This window comes from Curcuma longa, chromosome 17 (genome assembly GCF_044706935.1).
Source record: "Curcuma longa cultivar G26 ecotype Majalengka, Jawa Barat chromosome 17, ITB_CL_G26_1.1, whole genome shotgun sequence".
Lineage (NCBI taxonomy): Eukaryota > Viridiplantae > Streptophyta > Magnoliopsida > Zingiberales > Zingiberaceae > Curcuma > Curcuma longa.
Genome location: NC_133877.1, coordinates 3,424,527 through 3,445,558, shown reverse-complemented (window position 1 = coordinate 3,445,558; position 21,032 = coordinate 3,424,527). Strand labels below are relative to the sequence as shown.

Here is a 21,032-nt window from a genome sequence, read left to right as displayed (position 1 = left end):
AGAAAGCGAGAACGAGCCGAACGGGAGAGAGAGAGAGAGAGAGAGAGAGGTGGGGCGGTGAGAATAAGGAAGGGAGAGGCGACGGATTTGTGCGTGCTGTCTCGAGGAAGGAGAGGCAGCAGCGAGTGGGAAGAGGATCCGACACTGGATCCGTTAATCCGCCAACCCGACCCGATTGGTTCGTTATCGACTTATCGTAAGGTAACGGTCCGCTTCGAGACAGTTATGAACTGGATAGATCTCCGGCCGTCGGTTGATTCTTACTGAAAAAATAATTATCGTGGATGATAACACCTATCGTGTATTCACTCACATAGAAATTTGCATGAACAGGCAACAAAATTACTAAATGCAATATTATGATTGCATATTATTCAGTCATTAAGTATTCCAAAGCCACAAATACATCCTGAAATATCGACCAGAAAGAAGAGTACTGCCATATATGATCATCTTCTCATCTTTAGTCTCAGTTAGTTATCACTTCCACTTCTTAAACTTGCCTCCAAACATGCCGTGCTTGTGCTTTCCAAACTTGCCAAGCTTAAACTTGCCGTAGTGGGCACCGGGCATATGCCCTGCGTATGCTCCATAGCCATGGCCTCCGTAGTGAGAACCATGAGCTATGCGGTGAACTCCATAAGCAGCAGCGGCCGTGGCTAACGCTGCCCCCACACGAGATCCATGTCCTGGCAATTGAGATTTATTAGTTTAAGACAGAACCAGTACTGTCAAATAAAAATCATCTGTGACATCGGTTGCTGTAATTTGCAACGTCCTTACAAATTCGAACAATGAGATCTTCATGGCAGTTCTGATTTTTGATTACCTTGGTGTGATGGAGGATAGGAAGTAGGAGGATAATACGAGGGCGGGTATGCTGCAGGAGGGTAAGATGGTGCTGGAGGGTAGTATCCGTGGCCGTTATGGTTATAGCAAGTTCCGGTCACCGGAGGATATCCATAGGGAGAGTAAGAACCCCAGCCATTCAAGCCTTTGCTGATGCTTTCCTTCCCATTTTTTCCCATCTTCCCCTTTTCCTCAACTTACTGTTCAGATAAGAGAAACATTAGAAGAGCAAGCATTTACTCTGTTTGAGTTTGTAAAAGAAAAAAAAGAAAAGAAAAAGGAAGAGGAATTAACGATCAGTAGTGACACCGCAGATAGAAAATTTTGTAGTGCTTGTGAAGGAATGTATACTACTCCATGTATTTATAAGTACCAAGAGAGAAACATCAACCATGGATTCTTTAGATAGTACTAAAAAATTGTGATTTAACATGCAATTCTACCCGTAAGCATAATTCTTATTCAAACAACTCAAAAAGCATTTGCCTTTGGCGTCCTACTCACGCAAGGAATAAGCACAATAAAATCACTTTGATATATAAAATTATATTTTGGAATTACACTTTAAACATTTTCTCAGGGTGATAATGAACTACATGATTTGAGGCAGCAGCCGGCAGCCCTTGCATTTTTCATACAGTGGATGCACTAGGAGAAACCATTTCGTTGTTTAGTCCAAGATGAAATAATAAAAAAATAAAAAGTAGTTGTAAAGGACGGACTTGCATTAGTGAAATTTCCTACTGGAAAAATCAAAGTGATATTCGAGACTAATCAGCATCAGTTCCAATTGCACTATGAAATAAACTACTAGAAGATTAATATCAACGACAACATACAAGTTGCAGACTATTTTTCCACGCACAATTTCGGAGAAAGGAATCCGGGGTTTGAAGAAAAAAAGGTAGATGAGGTTTTATTTCTCTGCAAAGAATCGGCATCACCTATTTTACATGCATGACCACAACCCAAACCTGCAACGATTTTAAAGCAAGAAACAATTTTCACCAAGAAAATGCTCTTGGTTCCAAGGCTAGCCAACGGAATTCACTAACAAAAGCTCTTCCATGAGCCAGCAGAGGAAAATGAATAAGGCAAACCAAAGGCATTCTCCAAACAAGAAAATAAATGTTTGACGAGCCTCTTCACATCATAACGGGAGTAGTTGTACTACTTTGCAACTAACAATGAGTTACTCTTCTGATTGCGCAAACTGTTTAAACCTGTACAAGATAATTCCACAAAAAGTTGATTCAGTAGAAGACAGATGTGAGCAGTTTTTTTATCTGAAAAATAGTTTACACAATTTACGCAACTTACCGGCGTCCAACTCTAAGCTTCATGTTTTGTTTCTGGAACACCGGTTGTATGCGTTCAAAGAATGATGGTTTTTTAGGCTTGGCACCAAAAAGGAAAACACGCAGGGGTACTCTAGTCCTTGGAGGACTATCCAAGTGACCATGAGGGCTGCCTGGAGGAAAAGGTTCAAATTTTTCACACGATTTAGACAAGTGATCCTCAATTTCAGCTTGAAGCTTCTTGACTTGGTCTTGCCCCAACTGCAGTTCACCAATCGCTTTAGTGTTCTCCTGTTTCATATTCATTACCTCACCATGAAATTTTGCAGCTTCATAAGGAGTGAACAAAACTTCCACAGATTCCATTTTTGCATTCATGGCACTGGATATCTCCTCTTGCAATTCAGAAAAACTTGAGATCCTACTTTGCAGCTCACCTCTCAACAATGCACTCTCTTCCAACCATACACCAAGTTCCGTTTTCAATTCTCTGAGTCTTGTGGCTACTGGTGCTGACTCAGACTTCCTAGCCTGAACGGCTGTAGGACTATCCTCAGCTGATGCCTTTTTATTCAGCTTACTGATATCAGTTTGTAGGTCTTCATATTTGGATTTCAACTCCTGCATGTGATGAAATGATGTACTGAATCTTAGCCAAAATTCAAAATTTTCCTCGATCAGAGTATCAATATCCCTTCTGAACTTTTCTGCAATAGGGGTGCTCTCGGCAAGGCCTTTTTCAGTAGACACGGCAATTGAGTCACTTTTATTTGATGATGGGTTTAGTACATCAGCTGTGTCAGAATCTTGAGGTTTATAATTCTGTAGGCACATTGAAGAGTCAGATGTGTTTTCAACCTTCTGTTGACCATGCCACGAATCTACTGTAAGAACAGAACCTGTCTTTGGAGAGACCAACTGTTGTCGCAGCATCTGTATCTCTTCATCTTTCACTACGATGATGTTCTTCAGTTCTGCTATCAAAGTCATTGTATCTTGAGTACGTTCATCATTTTTTTCCTCCATTTCAGAGAGTCTTTTCTTCGTCTCTTCGTTATTTGTTAATAATGGTGTGTACTCTACTTGCAAAATCCCTACATTACTGTCTAAACCACTAGGACTGTTTTGACCAAGGGCAACAGTGTGATCTTTTCCATCAAGCAAGCTTTCTGAATTGGTAGTTAGATGCATGCTAGAATTGATTTGTGATGACCCCAATCTGTTAATTTCTTGTGCTTCAGTTGCTACATCAATCTTTTCTAAAGCACCCTTCAGTTGAGAATCTGCTTCAGTTTGGGAAGCATCTTCTTGACAATTTCCATGTTCTTGAGTTGCATGCATTTCCTCTTTCAAATCGTCCTTAATGACATTGATTTTAGTTATTTCATTACCTTGAAAAAGATGCTCAGATTCAGTGTTAAGTGTGGAAGATTCTTCCTCTATGAATGTATCTTGAGTCCAACCATCTTCCATAGCTTTAAAAGACTGCAGCTTCTGTGAAATATTGCTGAGATTGCGACAGGTTTCTGCAAAGTTTTCTCTGAAACTGAATTCTTCATCATGGATAATTTTCTCAATCGCTTTTACTTTGGTTAACTCTTCTTCTGCTTCCTTCAGCCTTTTAGACAATGCATTTGAGTCATTGATGAGAGTCATTTTCTCCTCTTCCAATTTCTGAAGGGATCTATCAAGTTCATTGTTTTCTGAAGTCAATTGATTAATTTGTGCAGACTGTGATGAAACAGTCATTTCCAATGTGAAAACTTTATTAGCAATCTCATTAATCTTTTCTGCAATTTCAATCACAGAACTTTCAGGAATCATCTCAAAATGCATCTTAGTTTTCTCACAAATGAACTGTAAGTCAAGCCTTGCCTTGTTTAAAGCATCATCCACAATTTTCTCAGCAGACAAGCTCATCTGTGTGGCCTTGCCGGACATCTCTGCATTTTCCACCTCATGTTGGCCATTCTCACTTTTGAGAGTCTTCAGCTTTTCATTAGCAACCTTAATTCTTTCGGACTCTACTTTTGCTTGCTCCAGGGATTTCCTTCTCTGTTCCTGCAAGTTAACCATGGCATCCTCACAAGATTTAAGAGCTGTTGCCGTCATTAAAGAACGTGCCTCATTGTCCTCAATGACTGCACTGGTACTGAACTCATCTTGCAAATGGGAAACTTTTTCTTGCATATCCATGATTTGCTTTTCAATATCCCAATATTTGGCTATCCCACTTTCATATGAACTCTTGATGAATTCTTTTTCAGTATGTAGAACCAATATTTCTTTCTGGAGCTTACTTATCTCCTCTTGGGCCTTTTCTTTACTTATCTGAGGCACATCAGTCTTTTTCTGTTGCTTCTTTATGGATGATTCACTTTCTCTTCTTTTGTTCATTAGTCCTTCTACTAGAGGTTTGTTAATTTTACTTGGATCAATAGGTATAATTGCTTTCGGAAGATTATCATCCTCCTCAAGCATGGCATACTGGACTTGATCAGGACAAGCAGTTGCTATAGTGTGGTTGGCCTTGTGCAATTCTCCTGATATGTGATCATACCTTTCGGCCAAAGCTCTGTAAGCCCTGTATGCATCTTGGACGAAACCTATCAACTCCGGTCTCCTTTTAAAGTACAATTCTGCCCTCTTAGCAAAGGAATCGGCATCTGCTTCAATGAGCTTGAGCATTTTTTTCACCATTTCCTCCATTTCTGCATTAGTTTATTTGTAAGAAAAATGAAGAAGTAGGATGACAGATTGGGCACATATTTATTAACATATAAGTAGGCACAAACAGACTGCTCAGAACAAAAATGTTTGTGAGAACTAATTTAGTTTCTTTCCACTAAATAAAAGTAAGAGACATGAATTGTAGAGATCTCTAAGAATAAATTAAATACCAAGACTCTCAACAAACCCTCAAGCAATCTATTGTTCGTCATACTGATTGTTCCAATAAAATAAGTATCTGAACTGAATTGTTACTTCTTGTAAAAATACTTTCATTAAGCAGTAGCAAAATGATGTTCTATGCATTGCTAATCTCCCAACAGTCAGCAAGACAATCAATATCAAGGAAAATACAATGTTTATTGATCTTTTACAGTAATGTTTTTAAGTAAAGATTACGTAAACTTGTCAATTGTTCATTCAAGATTGAATCGTTGACTAAAACAGACACTCCGGAACCACCACCGCTAGCACCAACAAAATCTATGTTTAAACAAATCTATCTGTCCTTTAACACTCCATCCATTAATCCCCCAAAAAATTGAAATGGGAAACCCTACTAAAACATCTTCGGACGCATCCCATAAATTGTCCGATTCTGTAACAAAGACAAGCATAAAGATCATAAAATCTCAACTTTCCGGAGGAAAAAAGGAGCAATAAAGCATAGCGCGTCGGTCCACAGCAAGAAACGACGAAAAGCAAAAAATAAAATAAAAGAAAATGGAGCGAGAATCAAAAACTGACCGTGGAGGTTGCTGTCGAGCCATTTCGACTGCTTTGTCCGGATATGGCTCGCCCACCACCATGAATACGCGTTGCTAGCCGCTCTCTGCAGCATCTCTATGTATCTCTTCCTGTCGCTATATCCCTCTCTGGAAGAGAAAGATACCTCACCGATCAGAGAGAGAGAGAGAGAGAGAAGAGCGAACAAGGAAGAAGGAAGTGGGAGAAAGGTGGAAGCGTACAGGAGGAAGGAAAGGAACAGTAATAAACGAGGGAGAAAGGAGGAGGGAGGACGGCATCGCGACCTTCCGCCATCCTTGCTGTCGCGAGTTAAACAACGAAAAGAAAGGAGAATGGTCGGCGCAAAGGCAGCGCAGTCGGGCCTGCACGTTGAATCCAGTGACCGCCTTTTTATTTCCGATTACATCTAAATAAAAAAATTTAATTTAATGTGGTATAATTATCAATTTTATAATAAGTATATATGATTCTTGTATTTATAAAAATTGTCCCCGGGGTAATAGTGCAATGGTAGAACATTCGAATTGTGATCTAGGGATAGATTTAATCCCCAGCTACATCGTATTTGTAAGAATTTTCTTTCAAATGGGAAACGCAATCAAAGGATGTTGAGCATTTGCATTGGCCGTCGTATGCGTTTCCTGATTTACCTTGGTGGTCGTTGGAAAACTTCCGTAGGACCAGACCGATCATCCTCAGAGATTGAGTCCACGAGACTGATTGGGATTTATTATTTTTTGTATTTATAAAAATTCTTTTAAAAAAATCAACTTAAATTTAAGAATTGGCGAGTATAACATAGTTATTTTTTTAAAACAATAAAGTAAAAGTATTTTTTGTATATCAGAATACATTTTTTTTTAAAGAAACAGTTTTTTTTAACTCATTTTTGTAATGAAACATGGAAATAGCCACTCTGAAAAGGGAATGTAAGGATTTGTCTTACTAACCAAATATATTGCGAGAAAAATGAGCCTGCATCATCTAACTGTAAATTTTACAACTTTAAGTTTCACTAATTAGTACAAAGAGGGCCCTTCAGAACGGATTCAATCATAAAGAAACTTGCTTTTGATAAGGGTTTGCATTGCATGGTTCTTAAAGATTTTACATGAATAGCTGATCTGCTTTTTCATATTCATATTGAAGATGGCTGACAAGTGAAGGTTGAGATCTTGCCAGACCCATTCTGAAGATGACACAGTTGGCGTTTGATCAGTGCAGCAAATGTTCCTTTGCAAGAGTCTTATGGCTGGCACAATAGCAAACAGCTCGATGCCTATCCAGTGATAAATTCCAAAATAACTTCATCCAGGATTTCTTCCCCTAGAATTTGCTCCAAGTCTTTCGCAATATCTTCGGCATCATCTTCAACCCGTAACCAACCGGGGTCCAGAATCATCTCATCCAAGCTGTAGTTCAGTTCCTTCCTTTGAATATCTACCATTTGCCACAGTCCTTCAGCAAGGCTCTTATCCTTCCAAGCTGATATAGACTTGCTTGATGGCCTGTGGGGGTGCACATTGGTGGATGGGGCCATCATCCACATTAAACTGGAACTAACAAGATCAAACAACAACTTCCTTTCTGCTCTTGACCATGATCCCATTGCACCATATTTTTTTTCAAGTTGTTCATAGACATCTGGACTCACAAGATGATCATGAGTGTAGGACACAGCAGAGAGTCCATCTTGGTTACCACCATGAATACCAGACTCAATGAGGATATCAAGCAAGTATGAAAAGTCTCTATCGTCATCATCTCTGAAGGCATCAAGTTTCTCCTCTACTGGTAGAGCCAACTGATTATCTCCTGCGGGTTCACCATCTCTGTCTGTGGTGATGTCAAGTTCCTCATCATACCTTCCCGCTGACTCCAGTTTAAGAAGTCTGAGTTGCATTCTCAGCTCTGCAAGAAAGGAGAATTTAGTGTCATATTCCTATGCTAAGAACTTAAGACAGAACACGAACAGTTTCTTCTCATGCCTTGAAGATCAGCACTGATTCTCTCAAAGCATCCAGAAGATAAACTTTCTTCTTCAGATGGAAGCTCCAGGACAGAAATTGGACTTGGCTGTTCACCTTCTTTGGTGCTCACAGCAAGTACTTGGTCACATGTCCCTAATTTTGATGGCAGTGGATCTAGTTGGGGATGCTGAATCAAATCATCCTGAATCCACACAAAGACCCAAGAAAAAGTTTTTAGTGAAGAAAAAATGCAGAATTTTACAAAAAAATTGGGACCTAGATAAAGAAAGAAAGAAACTTTGGATCCTAACATTGTAAATGGAATGGATTTGACCAGACTGGTATGGTGTCAAGTCTCTAAATAGTTGGGAACCATAGCTGCTTATTAATGATAAAAAAAATGTTGAGTTGTAAGCAGAATAATTGTGTCACATTATTTCAGTAGAAACTGCTTGCTATCATGATGATTGTGCCAAAAGAAATAGATGAAATGCTACAAGATCACATTAAATAGAAAAACCATATCTCCTTTGATATTACTATCTATAGTAAATGGCTAGATGAAGATTATGATATTATGAAACAGTCAAGTAAAATCCGAGCAAAGCTCAAACTTATCTCAGAGCAATAGGAAAGCACCTTATCTGTACTATCATCATTGCGAACATAAAATTCTTCCCGCTCGGGCAGTGACCGTATAAACTGTTTCACATTCTCTTGTGTTGTTGCTGAAATGCTTCCATTTTCACAAACAGGAAACAGCAGGGTCTCTGTGGGGTACATAGTTTCGGCTACAGTTTCATCAGACTGTAAAGGATGTAAAATATCTTCTTCCGAGAGAATTCTGACATGTATGTTGCCCCTCAGTTCTTCCGATTGAACATGAATCTCAAGCTCAGGTAGTTTGTTTTCTTCTCCAATAGGCTGTGACTGGTGAGGCTTACTGCTGGAACAGCCAGAATTTCTGACAAGAGGCTTCTGCCACATCCCAACATTTGCATCTGTGAAAACATCAGGGCTCATATTTAGTACATCCTTGAGCTTGTAACAGTTATTGCCGCCACCTTGTTTTCTGTAGCTTAATTTTGGGCTTTCATAGGCAGTAGAAGAAGCAGGAAGAGACTTGGACCTTTGTAATTTTGAAGATTTCCCATCTACCCATTCATCCTTGCTGTGATTAACCAATGGAGAGTCCCAATACCCAACTACCTCATTTCCTGCAAAATAGTCAGTTGAAACCTTCCTCATATCCAGCGGAATCACATTGGCATCTGATGTCACTCTATCAGATAATGCAAGCATTTCGCCGAGTGTGCTCACACCTCTGGCAGCAATGTCAACATCTTCACACTGATGAGCCATCTTCCATCTCTCAGACATGCGTTTCCTAGCCTCTCTGCTGACAGATGATTCAGTTGAATATGAAGATGAAGGACTGAAGTCGTTACACCACTCGTCAGAGTGGGGTGGACACGAGTAATATGATTCAGAATTGTTGAGCATAAAATTATTTGACTTGGTACATGATCTTTCCTTCCGAGCATATGTTTTCAGTTCTGAGTTGATTGATCTTTTGGAATGACTACCTTCAGTATGCCTCATCTGTCCTGCAATCTCCCGAGCAATTTCTCTGGAGCCCTTCACCTTGTTAGACAAATGTCCAATATTTTGAGAACTATCTCTTCCTTCCTCATACAACTCCTTAATTGCTGAAACTACAGATTTTGTGGGCTTTCTTGAACCAAGGCGTAAGTTTTCACGTGAAAAAGGAACAGGCTCAAACATCTTCTGAGTCTTCTCAAGGCTTGGTTTTAGAACTACAATACGAGTAGGATGTACAAGAGCTTCAGTCTTACCCAAGTATGGTGAAGTTGAAGGATATTGTGATGCAGAATTACAGTATCCTTTGATAACCCTTGGTGGAGATTTCCTGAAAGACTGTGGTTCTTTGTTTTTGAGAGAGCAACTATTACATTTTCTCTCTGACTTTGCAATTTTACTGTTTCTACACCTACCATCTTTTGAAGATTTCAGTACTGTAATTTGGCTAGGATGTCCAAGATCCACATCTTCTAGATGCTCAGCAAACAAGGAATGTCGATCATGCAGAATTTCTAAGAAAAGATCTTTGTTGGAATGGAGAATTTCCAATGCATCATCGAATTTTTTAGTGTTGTGAAGTTCTTCACTGGTTGACAGTCGTTTGACATCCAGAAACTTTTGCCTTAAGAATTTTTTTTCAATCTCACTTCCTTTTTGTCGTTCCTTTCGAGTTGATTGGTTCTTATGTCCTTTAAATTTTGTTGTCTCCATTACTTCAAAAATATCTTTGAATTCTTGATTATTACAGCTATGTAGGCATGAATGTTCCATCGATTGTACAAATTTTCCGCGAAAACCTGCAGAGGAAACTGACTGAAAACTAGTTTCAACATTCTTCCTTTGTTTATGGACTTGTTGGGGTAGTGGAGGAGCAACTGTATCAAGACCCATCAATTTTGCAACTACACTAGGAGAGTGATGCCTACTCTCTTTTTCTATCAACATCTCTTCATCTATTAGTTCTTGAATTGGCTTAGCGATCACTCTCTTAGATGAGCTTTGCCTAAGTTTGAGGGTAAACTACCAAAATAAAACCAATAGAATGTCAGTTGACAAAGGATTTGTACTAAACTCACAGATGAAAAAAACAAAAAAAAAAAAAACATTTCAGCCATTAATTCAAACAGAAAATATTGGTTGCTTGTAAAAAATAATACTCAAGTAGCATTTTTTTTCTAACAGAATTGACAAGAAGCTACCTATAATATCTAGGAATCGTTCAAAAATTTAAAAAAAAAAAAAATCAAATCACATTTTGATTTTTTTTGGTGAAACATCACAGCTAGCAGAAAAGAAATTTTCAGGTATCCATAGAATTAGTAGAGCAAAGCACTTACAGAATTCTCTTCAAGAGAAGAGAAATTATTGCAATCATAATCTTGTGCCATTCTTGACACATTTGTTTGTCGCTTAAATTGGTCATGCCCTGCAATAAAAGAACCAATCTAAGATAAGACCCATAGGGCATATATGCATAATCTGAAATTCATCTACAAGCTACTATAGGAATTATGGATAAAACAATACAAATAGACAACTGCAAAGCAAGATGGACTTTTAGAAACTTGGTTAAACTATTTCACAGATTACATGGATACACGTTTCACATCTCCATAATTTGGTGAAAAAGACTGATTTACTTGCACATAGTATAGACCAAGATATTTTACCAAAATGTCTGATTTACTTGCACATAGTTGTATATGCTACCAAATAAGTTTGAGGTTGTTGGCATAGTTTTAAATTGGCTCTCATGAACTAAGATAACTCTCCACCTCTTCCATTTGAGCTCGACAACGACATGTTAAAATCCATATTACCAATTGATAGGAACATGATACCACTTGGCTATTAATTGATAGGAATGTGATATTTCACCAATTGTTAGACACATGAGCATCTATAAATGTCATGAAAACAAGATAGAGAGCTTCATGAAGGAAAGATAAAAACAAGAGAAGTGAGATCAGATAGAACAAGAGAGATCTCATATGGTCCGACAAGTTAGTCTACATCCATCACAACACAGAGTGTTTTCTCTTATGACAACGCCAACATATATCACATCTTTGGAACAATCATTAAATAAAATAGTAGATGATTTACTCGTTTTGTTATGGACCAAGGCATCAAATGCATATTAGCAAATCTCATATTTAGTGGATCTCTATATGACCATTTAGCAACTTCTACAAGTGAATGACATGCACATAAGATCAAGGATCATCAAATCATGAAGGTATATCTACTTATATTACAAGAAAAAACAAACGGATGGGCAACTTGGGAAAGCTAGCAACACCCCTAGTAGCCTAAGAGGTATAATCTCATATTTAGTGGATCTCTATATGACCATTTAGCAACTTCTACAAGTGAATGACATGCACATAAGATCAAGGATCATCAAATCATGAAGGTATATCTACTTATATTACAAGAAAAAACAAACGGATGGGCAACTTGGGAAAGCTAGCAACACCCCTAGTAGCCTAAGAGGTATATCTACTCATAGCCTGTAAGGTAAAAGCCTCCAGTGTACCTGTGCGTTTCTGAAACTAATGACAAGCTTGGTTAACTATACTTGGTTAACTATACTTCAGTCAAACTGGATGACACAATCGGTGTTACCCATATGAAAATTTAAAAAGTACTTCTATAAGCCAAAGCAAATATTGGCTAAAAATTAGATTCCATAACCCTGAAGACGATAATGTTTTTAGCCATGGGATAACGTTAGAAGTAATTCAACAAGAAGCAAAATCAAAGAAGCACCTAGGCACCAAATTTAAGAAGACAAACTTCATATTGAAATAAAATCTAAGTTTGAAAAGAAAAAAATCAAATAAGATTTTGCTTGTCACTTATTAAAAAAATCAAAACAGCATGAATGCACGATCAAAAGTCGAAACTATAAGACGGCAAGAACCATCTCATAACAGGTGCATATGGACGGCATGTATAGAGTATTTCCGGTGCTTGTTGCGACAAAGGATCAATTCTGCTCACACCAAATCTTATGCAATATTGGAGTTATTAATTGTAAAACAAAAGAAATCTACAAACATCATCTTGATGATGGTAGTAAATCTCTTAGCTAAGCGTCCTAGACGCGAAAACAAAATCGCCTGGAGAATCTGGATCCTAATGTACAAACATTTGGTACTTCCAAAGAAGTAATTTTTAGATGATTGTTTTCAAAGTAAACCTATAGGCACAAAGAGAGGGGGCGGATGCAGTGTAAAAAACTTTAAAAGACAGTTGGGAAGAGAAGACGCTAAGGATTCCCAGACCATTTTCAAAAACACGCAACAAAAGTATATATACGGAAAAGAAGATTTTTTATCGTACACTCGCATCAGAACCCTAGTATTCATGAAATCCCAACGTCGAGCACCGAGAAAACACAAGAAACCAAGGGGGAAAAAGAAACAAACTCGAACTGAGATTAGGTGCAGAACATTGACCTTCTCCTGCGACGGCCCTTTCCAAGCCAAACTCCGCCCTCCGCGCCTTCTCGGCGCGGTGGTACCCGAAGACGCCTTTGTACATTTCCGACCTCCAGAATCCCCCGAAGACCTGACGACCAAAACCGAGCAACCGACGTATCTAAGCAGCTCAAAAGCAGAACGCGCCAGTCCGCTCCACGGAAGAAGGCACCCGGAACCCTAGATGCTGACAGCTTCTGCGAGGCCCCGCTGGGGCAGTGCAACTACAGATCTCCAGACGTCGAAGAAGAAGAAGAAACGGATGCATCCAGTTGAGGAATCGGAAGGGAAGGAGAAGAGGAGAGGGAGAGTGGGATTGTAGCACAGCTTTCTCGTACTCATGGCCAAAAATGGATTTTTTAATACGTGAGAAAGGAGAAAAGGAAGCGTTTTTGAACGTTCAAAATGGGCGTAGACTTGCGTTCCGTCTCACGCTTGGGCGCCAAGCGATCGATGGTCACTGCGACGACGGCAGACACTCTCAACAGGAAACAGGACTTACGAGGCCACTCAGGCCTCCCATTCCGGTAGGACCCAGCGATCTAGCCGATAGACAAATTTTGTCCGCTGTCTTGGACAGGACACTGCCCGTATATTCTCGGGCCATGTGCGCCGATCAGTTCGTGATGAGCCCTGTGTCGCTTCAGACAGGACACAGAATCCTCTCGTCCACTGGAGGATGAGGGACGGTGGGTCCCAGTGCACTGTGTCTCGAGCATACGACGGATCGGATGGAGGCATTAGGCGTAGGGTTGGGTTGGTGTAACGCATCCGCCTAGCATTACAAAATTTTAATTTTTTTATAATAAATACCGATTTTACATTTTAAAAATTGAAAGAAAAATTTTTTATATATTACATTGTATCATGTAATATTAATTTAATCACTCTTAGAAATATAAATTTAGGCTTTGAAAAATATAAAATATATTATAAATTCGTGAATGTTTGATTAACTATGGAAGCGTTTTACAATTGCATCGTAGTTTCAAGGCGATGAATTATTTATTGAGTTTGCCGTTGATGGTGGTTGTAGGCTCATGAATTGGATTAAGAGTTTCCCTCAATCACGGGTTAGATTCATTTTATATCATTCAATGTTTTTCTCATTAATTTGGATGAGTTTAACATGTGGTACGTGGGTGAAGATGAAATATTTAATAAGAGAAAAAATAATTATTATTTATTTATTTATTTTTATATCAAGATCCTTATTCCTTAGCGTGTTGAGTGTGGCAATGTCCGCGGGATTTAAGATGACACAATAAAATAAATGAATAAATACAATAAAATATAATATATGTTACCAATAAATGACACTTTTATGTTTATTTAAAAGTCAAGAACAACATTAATAATTAAATTGAATTGCTATTAAAATCAATATCTAAAAGCACTAGTGCAATGCAAGATTTTCAAATCGATAGTAATTCATTCACATAATTAAATAATAAAAATGCTAATTAAACAAGCAAATTTTGAGATCGATGCATTGATTGAGACAGAAAACCGCGAGCGAGCCGTCCGGAGATTGATTGACATCCATTTGCAAGTCTTCTTGGATCACATGGAGATGATTAAGATTTTATTTGAATCTTGGGGGAAAGGAAAAAAAAACAGGAGAAAAGAGACAAGAATCTAGGTAGAAAATTAAACAGCCGACAAAATCTAATTGCAAGCCTAGCTTGAGTTTGGTCAATTTTAGGCGGTCATTTAATTCTTTTTAATTTCCATGACTAACAAATTGTTGCACAAAGTGATGACAAGTTAAAAGTTTGCTCGTCACTTGTGTGTCAATTTGATTTGATTTGATCGATTGATAGGACTTAAAGCTCCAATTAGTAATGAAAACTTTCCCCTTTTTATTCACGTTTAATGTTGAAGATAAAAGTAATGCAAATAATTAAAAGTCAAAAATCAAATCAAATCAAAGGACATCCCAGATGATCAGGGATATGATTTTTGAATTATTTACGGGTATAATTGAGTTAGTTATAACAGAATAGACTTGCTGTAGTGGCAATGTTCTTTCATTGTGACCAACTACAATTTTTTGATTTACCTTCCTCACAGATGATCGTGAGACAAAAAATCAAATAGACATTTATCAATAATTTTATTTAAAAAATACCTCTTAATATAGGGTTGTTATAATAACTATTAGTAGTTATTATATTATATAAAAATTATTTGGTAACTGTTATACGTACGTACGTAGAAGTTCATAGCTTCTGCATTACAATATATTTAAGGTGAATTTATGATTTAAGATTTAAAATTTAAAATTTATAATAGGTAAAAGCTATCGAGTAGCTACCAAGTAACTGCTAAAACGTATAAAAGCTATTCAATAACTGTTAAAATATGTTTAAGATGTTTTTTTAATCCCTAAACATTATTATATCAAAATACTATTTATTGATCAAAATTATTTAAATTTTATTAAAATTATTTTTAAATAGTTGTAGAAACTATGATCCTAAATCCAAAACTTATCATAACATATTATGACAACTATTGAATAGTTTTTATCAGTTATAGTAACTATTCTTTTTACACAATATAAACTTTAAATTTTAAATCATAAATTTATTTTAAATATATTAAATTATAAATCCATCTTAAATATACTATAACAATTTAAATTATTTATATACATTATAATAACTACTCGATAACTTCTATACATTATAAATACTTTTTATTTAATGACTCTCTTATTTTTCTCTCTCCATAGATATTAATTTATAAATATTACCATATACTTACTAATTTATGGAAACTTGACATGTTGCACATCTTAAATTGACACCTAATACAAAACATACATGCAGCGCAAAATCTGCAATCATTTGCCTTTATAAATGTTACTTTTTAATTCTAACAAATATTTTTAGTTCAATCAAATTTTTTCATTTAATTCAAAGAAATGTTATTCGTATGTGTCTTTTCCTTAATTCAATCGATTTCTTTTTAATATGAATTTCTTACAACACATGAAATAAGATCAAATCAAGTTTTTTCTTGAAATCCAATCGGATGAACTGGTATGCAATATACAACATGATGAAACATGGTCGAACCATTCCAAACATCTTGAAACAGTGATGAATATTGTAAATCTACAATTGCTTCAAATGTCAGCAGAATAATAAGCTCAGCACAATCTGAGCATCTTTACACGAACTCATAAAACCTGAACAAAATAATAACGATATCAGCACAATCGAAAAAGAAGGTACCTATGATTGTGAATCGACAAAAGAGATTCAACCTTCGAAAGTTTGGTTGAGATTTTGTGCATTTAAAAGAAAGTATACCTCAAGATAGAATGACAAGAGCAAGATAAATGGATGCACAGAGAAATATAAATGATATTAAACCCCTGAAAACAAAACAAAATCTTAAATAAGGAGAATGAGCATGATAGAAGGTGATATATGCTATCTAATGAATTCGTCCATCAGTAATAAATCTCACCAAATAACCCCCCACCCAACACCATTGCAGGGGCATGGACAAATTTCAGCAAATTTCTCGGCATCACTAGAGTGAACTCTTCGAGATATTAGATCATCATAGATATCTGCAGTATATAATGCCTCAGATGGTTTCAAGAGGAGAATTTACTGACAGAATGTGTCGAGTTAATCTTACCATAGACAGAAAACAAGCTGTTCATGACACCTACATTGAGTAGAAACACAGGAGATTATAGTCTGGATGAGTTTCAGAATACGCCTTTATCATAAAAGAAGAAATTGAAAAACAAACAGATTTGTACCTATAAACAGAATAACAAACCGGAGAATGCGAACTGTTGTATTTTCTTGCAGAAGCCAAACAATGGCAAGAAATATGATAAAGCCTAGAGAACAGGAGTGAACCGATTTAAATTCAGAATCCGCGTTCAACTTTTCATTAGTCAAGTAACTGGGTTTTCAGTACACACCTATGCAAAGTCCTCGGAGCACCCACTGGATATCGTTAGTACAGAAACATAGCATATACGGATATGAATAGCAAAAAACAATGTTTTGGTTAAGACTGAAATGACGACGACACAAGGTAAAGACTTGAAAAAGTAGAATCATTAATAAAGTACAATTCCTTACATTTTGTGCAACAAATAATACAACAACTAGAGCAAGAAGAAAGCAACCAGCTGCGATTGTCGTTGTGAGAAGATTAGTCGATGCAAGAATGAAAACCATTCCCCAAAATGAAGAGCCAAGATCTGGATTGACATTGATTATAATTTATAATAAAGCACTATGATGATATGGAAAGAGTTTGTCTAAGCAATTATTTAATCAAAAGAGCTGGTACAAATGATCAGTTTAAGTTGAAAAGTTCAAAGTAGAATTATTACATCCAGCAGGTAAAATGAGCCAATAGATGCCACCACGGGTTTGTGTGACCCCACCCTCATTGGCATGCACCTGTATACCTTCAACCTGTTTGAATCGTATGATTTGTTAATAGTCTAATGACATACCGGACTGTGACACTCTAAGATAGCATCAATTTGTACCATAATGAGTCAACAAGATGACAGAACTATAAAAATTGGACAAAAAATATTGATTGGTCTAATTAAGAAACTTAAGCTTGACAGCCAGGGGATAAACACTTGAAGAATAATTAATAAATCCTTGCGAGAGATCAAACTGCGTGAATGTCCCTGGACTTAGTAGCAGGTCCTGAGCCTTTTTTCAGTGAAAAATAAGAGAGGCCAATTGTCCTTTCATGCATAGATGACACAGGAAAAGGGCTGCATGGAATACATCTCAGTTAGAACAGTACAGTGGAAAATTTAGCTGAAAGCAAAGTCCCAAAAGCCTCCAAGAATATTGTGAAAGGAGACAATGGAGTAAAATTAGATGATGGTCTAATTTTTCCTGCCAATATGTTAAGTATGCTAGCTATGTATCTCATGCATTCTGTGTTCACATGCAAAACTTGCTTTGCCTCTCTACATTTAATCATATTGTGATATGTGTCTTCATCTAGTTTCCACAGTAATACATGTAAATGTGCTTGGAACACTTCTCCTCAATGGGTTGGATTGTTGGCAATTTGACAAATCAAACCAACCAATATAAGATCCTTATTTTCAGAGACTCAGAGGTAGCTTGCAGCTCCATAGTGATCCTTCCAAGAGAATCATTATACCTCTACTGTGAGAATTAAGTAGGCCAAGACCATATAGACGACCAATAAATGCTCGGTTAGGCGATGTGAAACTATGACAAATACACCCATGAAACGAGGAAGAAGAAGACCAAAAAAAGACTTGGTTAATAACAATAAAACAAGATAAAATTTATTTAAATATAGATGATGATATAGTAGGGGATAGAGTCCAATGACGTAGAAGAATCCATATAGTCGACCCCACCTAATGAGATAAGGCTTGATTGTTATTGTTGTTGATGTGACCATATAGCAGCTAGAGTTAATCCAACAGCATTTAGTTTCATCATAATGATTTGTGCAGTCCATTGCATTGAATCATTGTTACTAAAGATACTAGGCTTGGTATCTGTGCGATTGAAGAAAAAGATCAATGCAGTTCAAAATTGTCACCTGATGCAAAGTCCTTGCATTAGAGTATTTGTTCTGACTCAGTTGGAGGCTAAAAAGCTATTGGTTCCAGCATTTAAAGTATGATTTCTGTTTATTGCATATCAATGGACACCTAGATCATTACTGACAACAGGCCTTCATTAGATTTCCCTGTTTTTTGTTGCTAAACTGTGTAAAAGAGAGCACAACTCAATTAACAGATTGATGGTGCTTGCTGTTAAGAAGATACTGAGATTAAATTGGGAGCTAAGTTGTGTGTATTTGGACATCTAAAAGAATCCTGAAAAAGCACCGTCAGGGAGGATCAACTGACCTATGTTTCTTTTCGGAAAAAAATGGTTCTTCAAATGCAAATCCTATAGGAAACACTGACTAAGAAGAAAGAGGAAGATTGAATTACTATTCTCTAGAAATAAGATAATATTATTAAAGATGTCTGAAATGACACTAAAGAAAATTTTATTATGGAAGTCTAAGAACCCTAAGCCCCAATTGGTTTGTGAGAGAGTGACTTTGTTCCAACTACTGAGTCACTTAATTCATTAGACTTCCTATTGTCACACCAAAATGAGGGGGAAAAAGTTATGAACTGGTAATCAAACATTATGAATCATCGATAGGCACAGTGGAGAAAATGTTGCCAACAGAGCATTTAAGACTAAAACCCGAATGCATATACAAGATCAATAATAGTTACAATCCAAGGGGAAAAGGTTATGCTTAAGATGTATATATTTTGCAAATTGTTCATGAGTTTCCTTTGTTAGCCCAAAAAGTTGACGTATAAAATCGATGCTAATTGTCATGCAAAGAATCAGCCATTTGTATGTTAGAGTATGTGCAAGGAGTCCCAGAATTTGATAGTCTTGTAGGAACAAAAATGCATGTGCCTGGAAAATTTCATGCTTATCACCTAAACAAGATGTTGGCAATCACTTTTTCTTTCTTATGATAATCAGTCATATAGAAATTGTTATTAGCAGGTCCATCAGATCAACCAGTTTCTATGAAAAAAATTGAACCAAAAGAGCATCAAAGTAGGCATCAAATTGTCCAATTCATTGACTACTGTATACGCAACTGTGTTCTGAAAAATTAAGACACAAATTATCAGATTTGTCTGAAAGATGTAAGCATACTGTCCTTATCCTTGAATGTTCTTGAAGCCTTCAGAAGAGGAAAGACAAATCTTTTCCAAGTCAAACATGGTTACGTTAGTAGAAGCAATGTATATTAAGTATTTTCCAAGTGAAATATGGCTATATTACTAGAAGTAATGTATATAAGTGTCCCAGTTTAGTTCAATCTGTTCAGGGCCTATTTGAACATGAACAATACTCCAGTTGGTTCAGCGAACTTTAGTAGGGTATGCACTAAATCTCCAGGCAGCAGCTGAGTCAAGGTACATAATTGTCCCAGTTATCTCAATCTGTTTACAGACAATTTCAACAAGATCAAAACTCCAGTTGGTTCTGCTATTCTAGCAGGCTGCTTGGTAATGGTATGTACTGAGCGAGCAATGTACAACACAGACAAGAAGAAATCTCCAGGCAGAAGTTAAGGCAGATGGAACCAAATAGAAAACAGCAAGTAAAGCAGGAATCACGATTCCACTGGAAAAGAAGCAACTGAGCAAGAGAAGAGGCTTCCTTACATCACCGCAGGTTAATTTACAGGCTAGGGCATGACTCGTTTCATGAAGGAACACCGTGATGAGTTTGAAAGGTGTCAGCAGCACTGTCCTCCACAACTACAAGAGATCAAAACGCCACCAGATCAGCAAGTAGAAAAGTCCAAGATCCGCGAAACTACCAATGTCAACAGAACCAAGCAACGCTAGTCAAGTAAAAAAGAAACATTTTGGCAGAAGCACTGCTCCAATACCACATCATTCGCCGCTACAGTCGCGCACTTTATTAAATCAATCGCATAAAAAGAGCCGGTCGGATAGGTAGTAGACCACCATCGAGTTTAGTACCACAAAAAGGAGAACTCACGGCGAAGATGACGATGGTGAATACGGCAACGGAGACGATGAAAACTCCCTGGTTGTGATCGCAGCAGCGCTGGAGCTCCCAATCGGGCATCTCTCTAACCGGCTCCCCTCCAGTCTTTCTCCTGGAAATCAATGAACCCACGTAGAATCCGTAGAAGCGTCTAGATCTGAAGAAGAGAAGGGAGGGTCGCCCGATCTGTGAGAGAGAGAGAGAGAGAGAGAGGAGGAGAGCGAAGCGAACGTTAAAGTGGTAATGACGAGGGACACGGAAGCGGTCAATGTGGTGAAGTAAGCCAACTGCTCCAGTTTGCTCAGTATACATTTTTTTTTCTACCATGTCTATTTAAAATTATTTTTTTGAAAAAAAAACTCTATTTTAATAAATAAATATCATAAAAGAGATTTATTTATTTATTTATTTATATAGCATTTATTGTCTTGTTAGCTCGTTAACGTCGGCCGGGACGAGAAGCGGAGCAGTCCCTCTCTTCGCGCGATCTATCGCTGCCTGATTGGCAAGCAGTCGGTGGCTGTATCGATGAAGACACAGGATCAATGTGAACGTTAGATTCACCAACGTGAAATAATTAATCGACAGCTAATAGATTAATCGACACCGTTCGTTAACAATAATGGTGTTCTCCAGTCGTTCATTAATAACCGGCGCCACCATATAGGAGGACGTGGAGACGCGATTAATAAGTTTCAAAATAAATCTAGTACGTTATTAATTTAAATATTAATATATACCACTTCATTATATTAA

At 37.3% G+C, this 21,032-nt stretch overlaps 4 protein-coding genes across 4 annotated transcripts; all 4 read right to left on the bottom strand.

Moving 5' to 3' along the window:
- Positions 1-342: 342 nt before the first annotated feature.
- LOC141811907 (uncharacterized) lies at positions 343-1,249 on the bottom strand. Its single transcript, XM_074699985.1, has 3 exons — positions 1,144-1,249; positions 830-1,049; positions 343-689 (listed from the first exon to the last, which is right to left on the bottom strand). The coding sequence occupies exons 2-3, from the start codon at positions 1,026-1,028 to the stop codon at positions 481-483; spliced, it is 408 nt and encodes a 135-aa protein (XP_074556086.1). The 5' UTR covers positions 1,029-1,049; positions 1,144-1,249; the 3' UTR covers positions 343-480.
- Positions 1,250-1,706: 457 nt separating this feature from the next.
- LOC141811592 (protein NETWORKED 2D-like) lies at positions 1,707-5,718 on the bottom strand. Its single transcript, XM_074699613.1, has 3 exons — positions 5,625-5,718; positions 2,170-4,858; positions 1,707-2,072 (listed from the first exon to the last, which is right to left on the bottom strand). Exons 1-3 carry the CDS (start codon positions 5,716-5,718, stop codon positions 2,042-2,044), a joined length of 2,814 nt encoding a protein of 937 aa, XP_074555714.1. The 3' UTR covers positions 1,707-2,041.
- Positions 5,719-6,582: 864 nt separating this feature from the next.
- LOC141811614 (uncharacterized) lies at positions 6,583-12,992 on the bottom strand. The gene is made up of 5 exons (XM_074699631.1): positions 12,661-12,992; positions 10,534-10,622; positions 8,234-10,216; positions 7,613-7,796; positions 6,583-7,535 (listed from the first exon to the last, which is right to left on the bottom strand). Exons 1-5 carry the CDS (start codon positions 12,743-12,745, stop codon positions 6,904-6,906), a joined length of 2,973 nt encoding a protein of 990 aa, XP_074555732.1. The 5' UTR covers positions 12,746-12,992; the 3' UTR covers positions 6,583-6,903.
- A 2,693-nt stretch (positions 12,993-15,685) lies between these two features.
- Positions 15,686-20,481, bottom strand: LOC141811390 (uncharacterized). Its single transcript, XM_074699437.1, has 10 exons — positions 20,268-20,481; positions 19,925-20,020; positions 17,054-17,138; positions 16,797-16,918; positions 16,634-16,658; positions 16,466-16,549; positions 16,339-16,368; positions 16,162-16,267; positions 16,002-16,066; positions 15,686-15,877 (listed from the first exon to the last, which is right to left on the bottom strand). The coding sequence occupies exons 1-9, from the start codon at positions 20,355-20,357 to the stop codon at positions 16,003-16,005; spliced, it is 702 nt and encodes a 233-aa protein (XP_074555538.1). The 5' UTR covers positions 20,358-20,481; the 3' UTR covers positions 15,686-15,877; position 16,002.
- Positions 20,482-21,032: the final 551 nt, after the last annotated feature.

Bases quoted from the DNA above. Each gene is read 5' to 3' on its own strand.
- LOC141811907 (XM_074699985.1), bottom strand. From the start codon at position 1,028: ATGGGAAAAAATGGGAAGGAAAGCATCAGCAAAGGCTTGAATGGCTGG. The intron at 690-829 runs GTAATCAAAAAT...CTCAATTGCCAG, and splicing joins CTATCCTCCATCACACCAAG to GACATGGATCTCGTGTGGGG.
- LOC141811592 (XM_074699613.1), bottom strand. From the start codon at position 5,718: ATGCTGCAGAGAGCGGCTAGCAACGCGTATTCATGGTGGTGGGCGAGC. The intron at 4,859-5,624 runs GTCAGTTTTTGA...AAACTAATGCAG, and splicing joins GCTCGACAGCAACCTCCACG to AAATGGAGGAAATGGTGAAA. The intron at 2,073-2,169 runs GTAAGTTGCGTA...TATCTTGTACAG, and splicing joins AAGCTTAGAGTTGGACGCCG to GTTTAAACAGTTTGCGCAAT.
- LOC141811614 (XM_074699631.1), bottom strand. From the start codon at position 12,745: ATGTACAAAGGCGTCTTCGGGTACCACCGCGCCGAGAAGGCGCGGAGG. The intron at 10,623-12,660 runs GTCAATGTTCTG...CTTTTATTGCAG, and splicing joins AAGGGCCGTCGCAGGAGAAG to GGCATGACCAATTTAAGCGA. The intron at 10,217-10,533 runs GTAAGTGCTTTG...TTATTTTGGTAG, and splicing joins CTTCTCTTGAAGAGAATTCT to TTTACCCTCAAACTTAGGCA.
- LOC141811390 (XM_074699437.1), bottom strand. From the start codon at position 20,357: ATGCCCGATTGGGAGCTCCAGCGCTGCTGCGATCACAACCAGGGAGTT. The intron at 16,550-16,633 runs GTGTGTACTGAA...CCTGTTCTCTAG, and splicing joins GCTCCGAGGACTTTGCATAG to GCTTTATCATATTTCTTGCC. The intron at 16,369-16,465 runs GTACAAATCTGT...TACTCAATGTAG, and splicing joins GTTTGTTATTCTGTTTATAG to GTGTCATGAACAGCTTGTTT.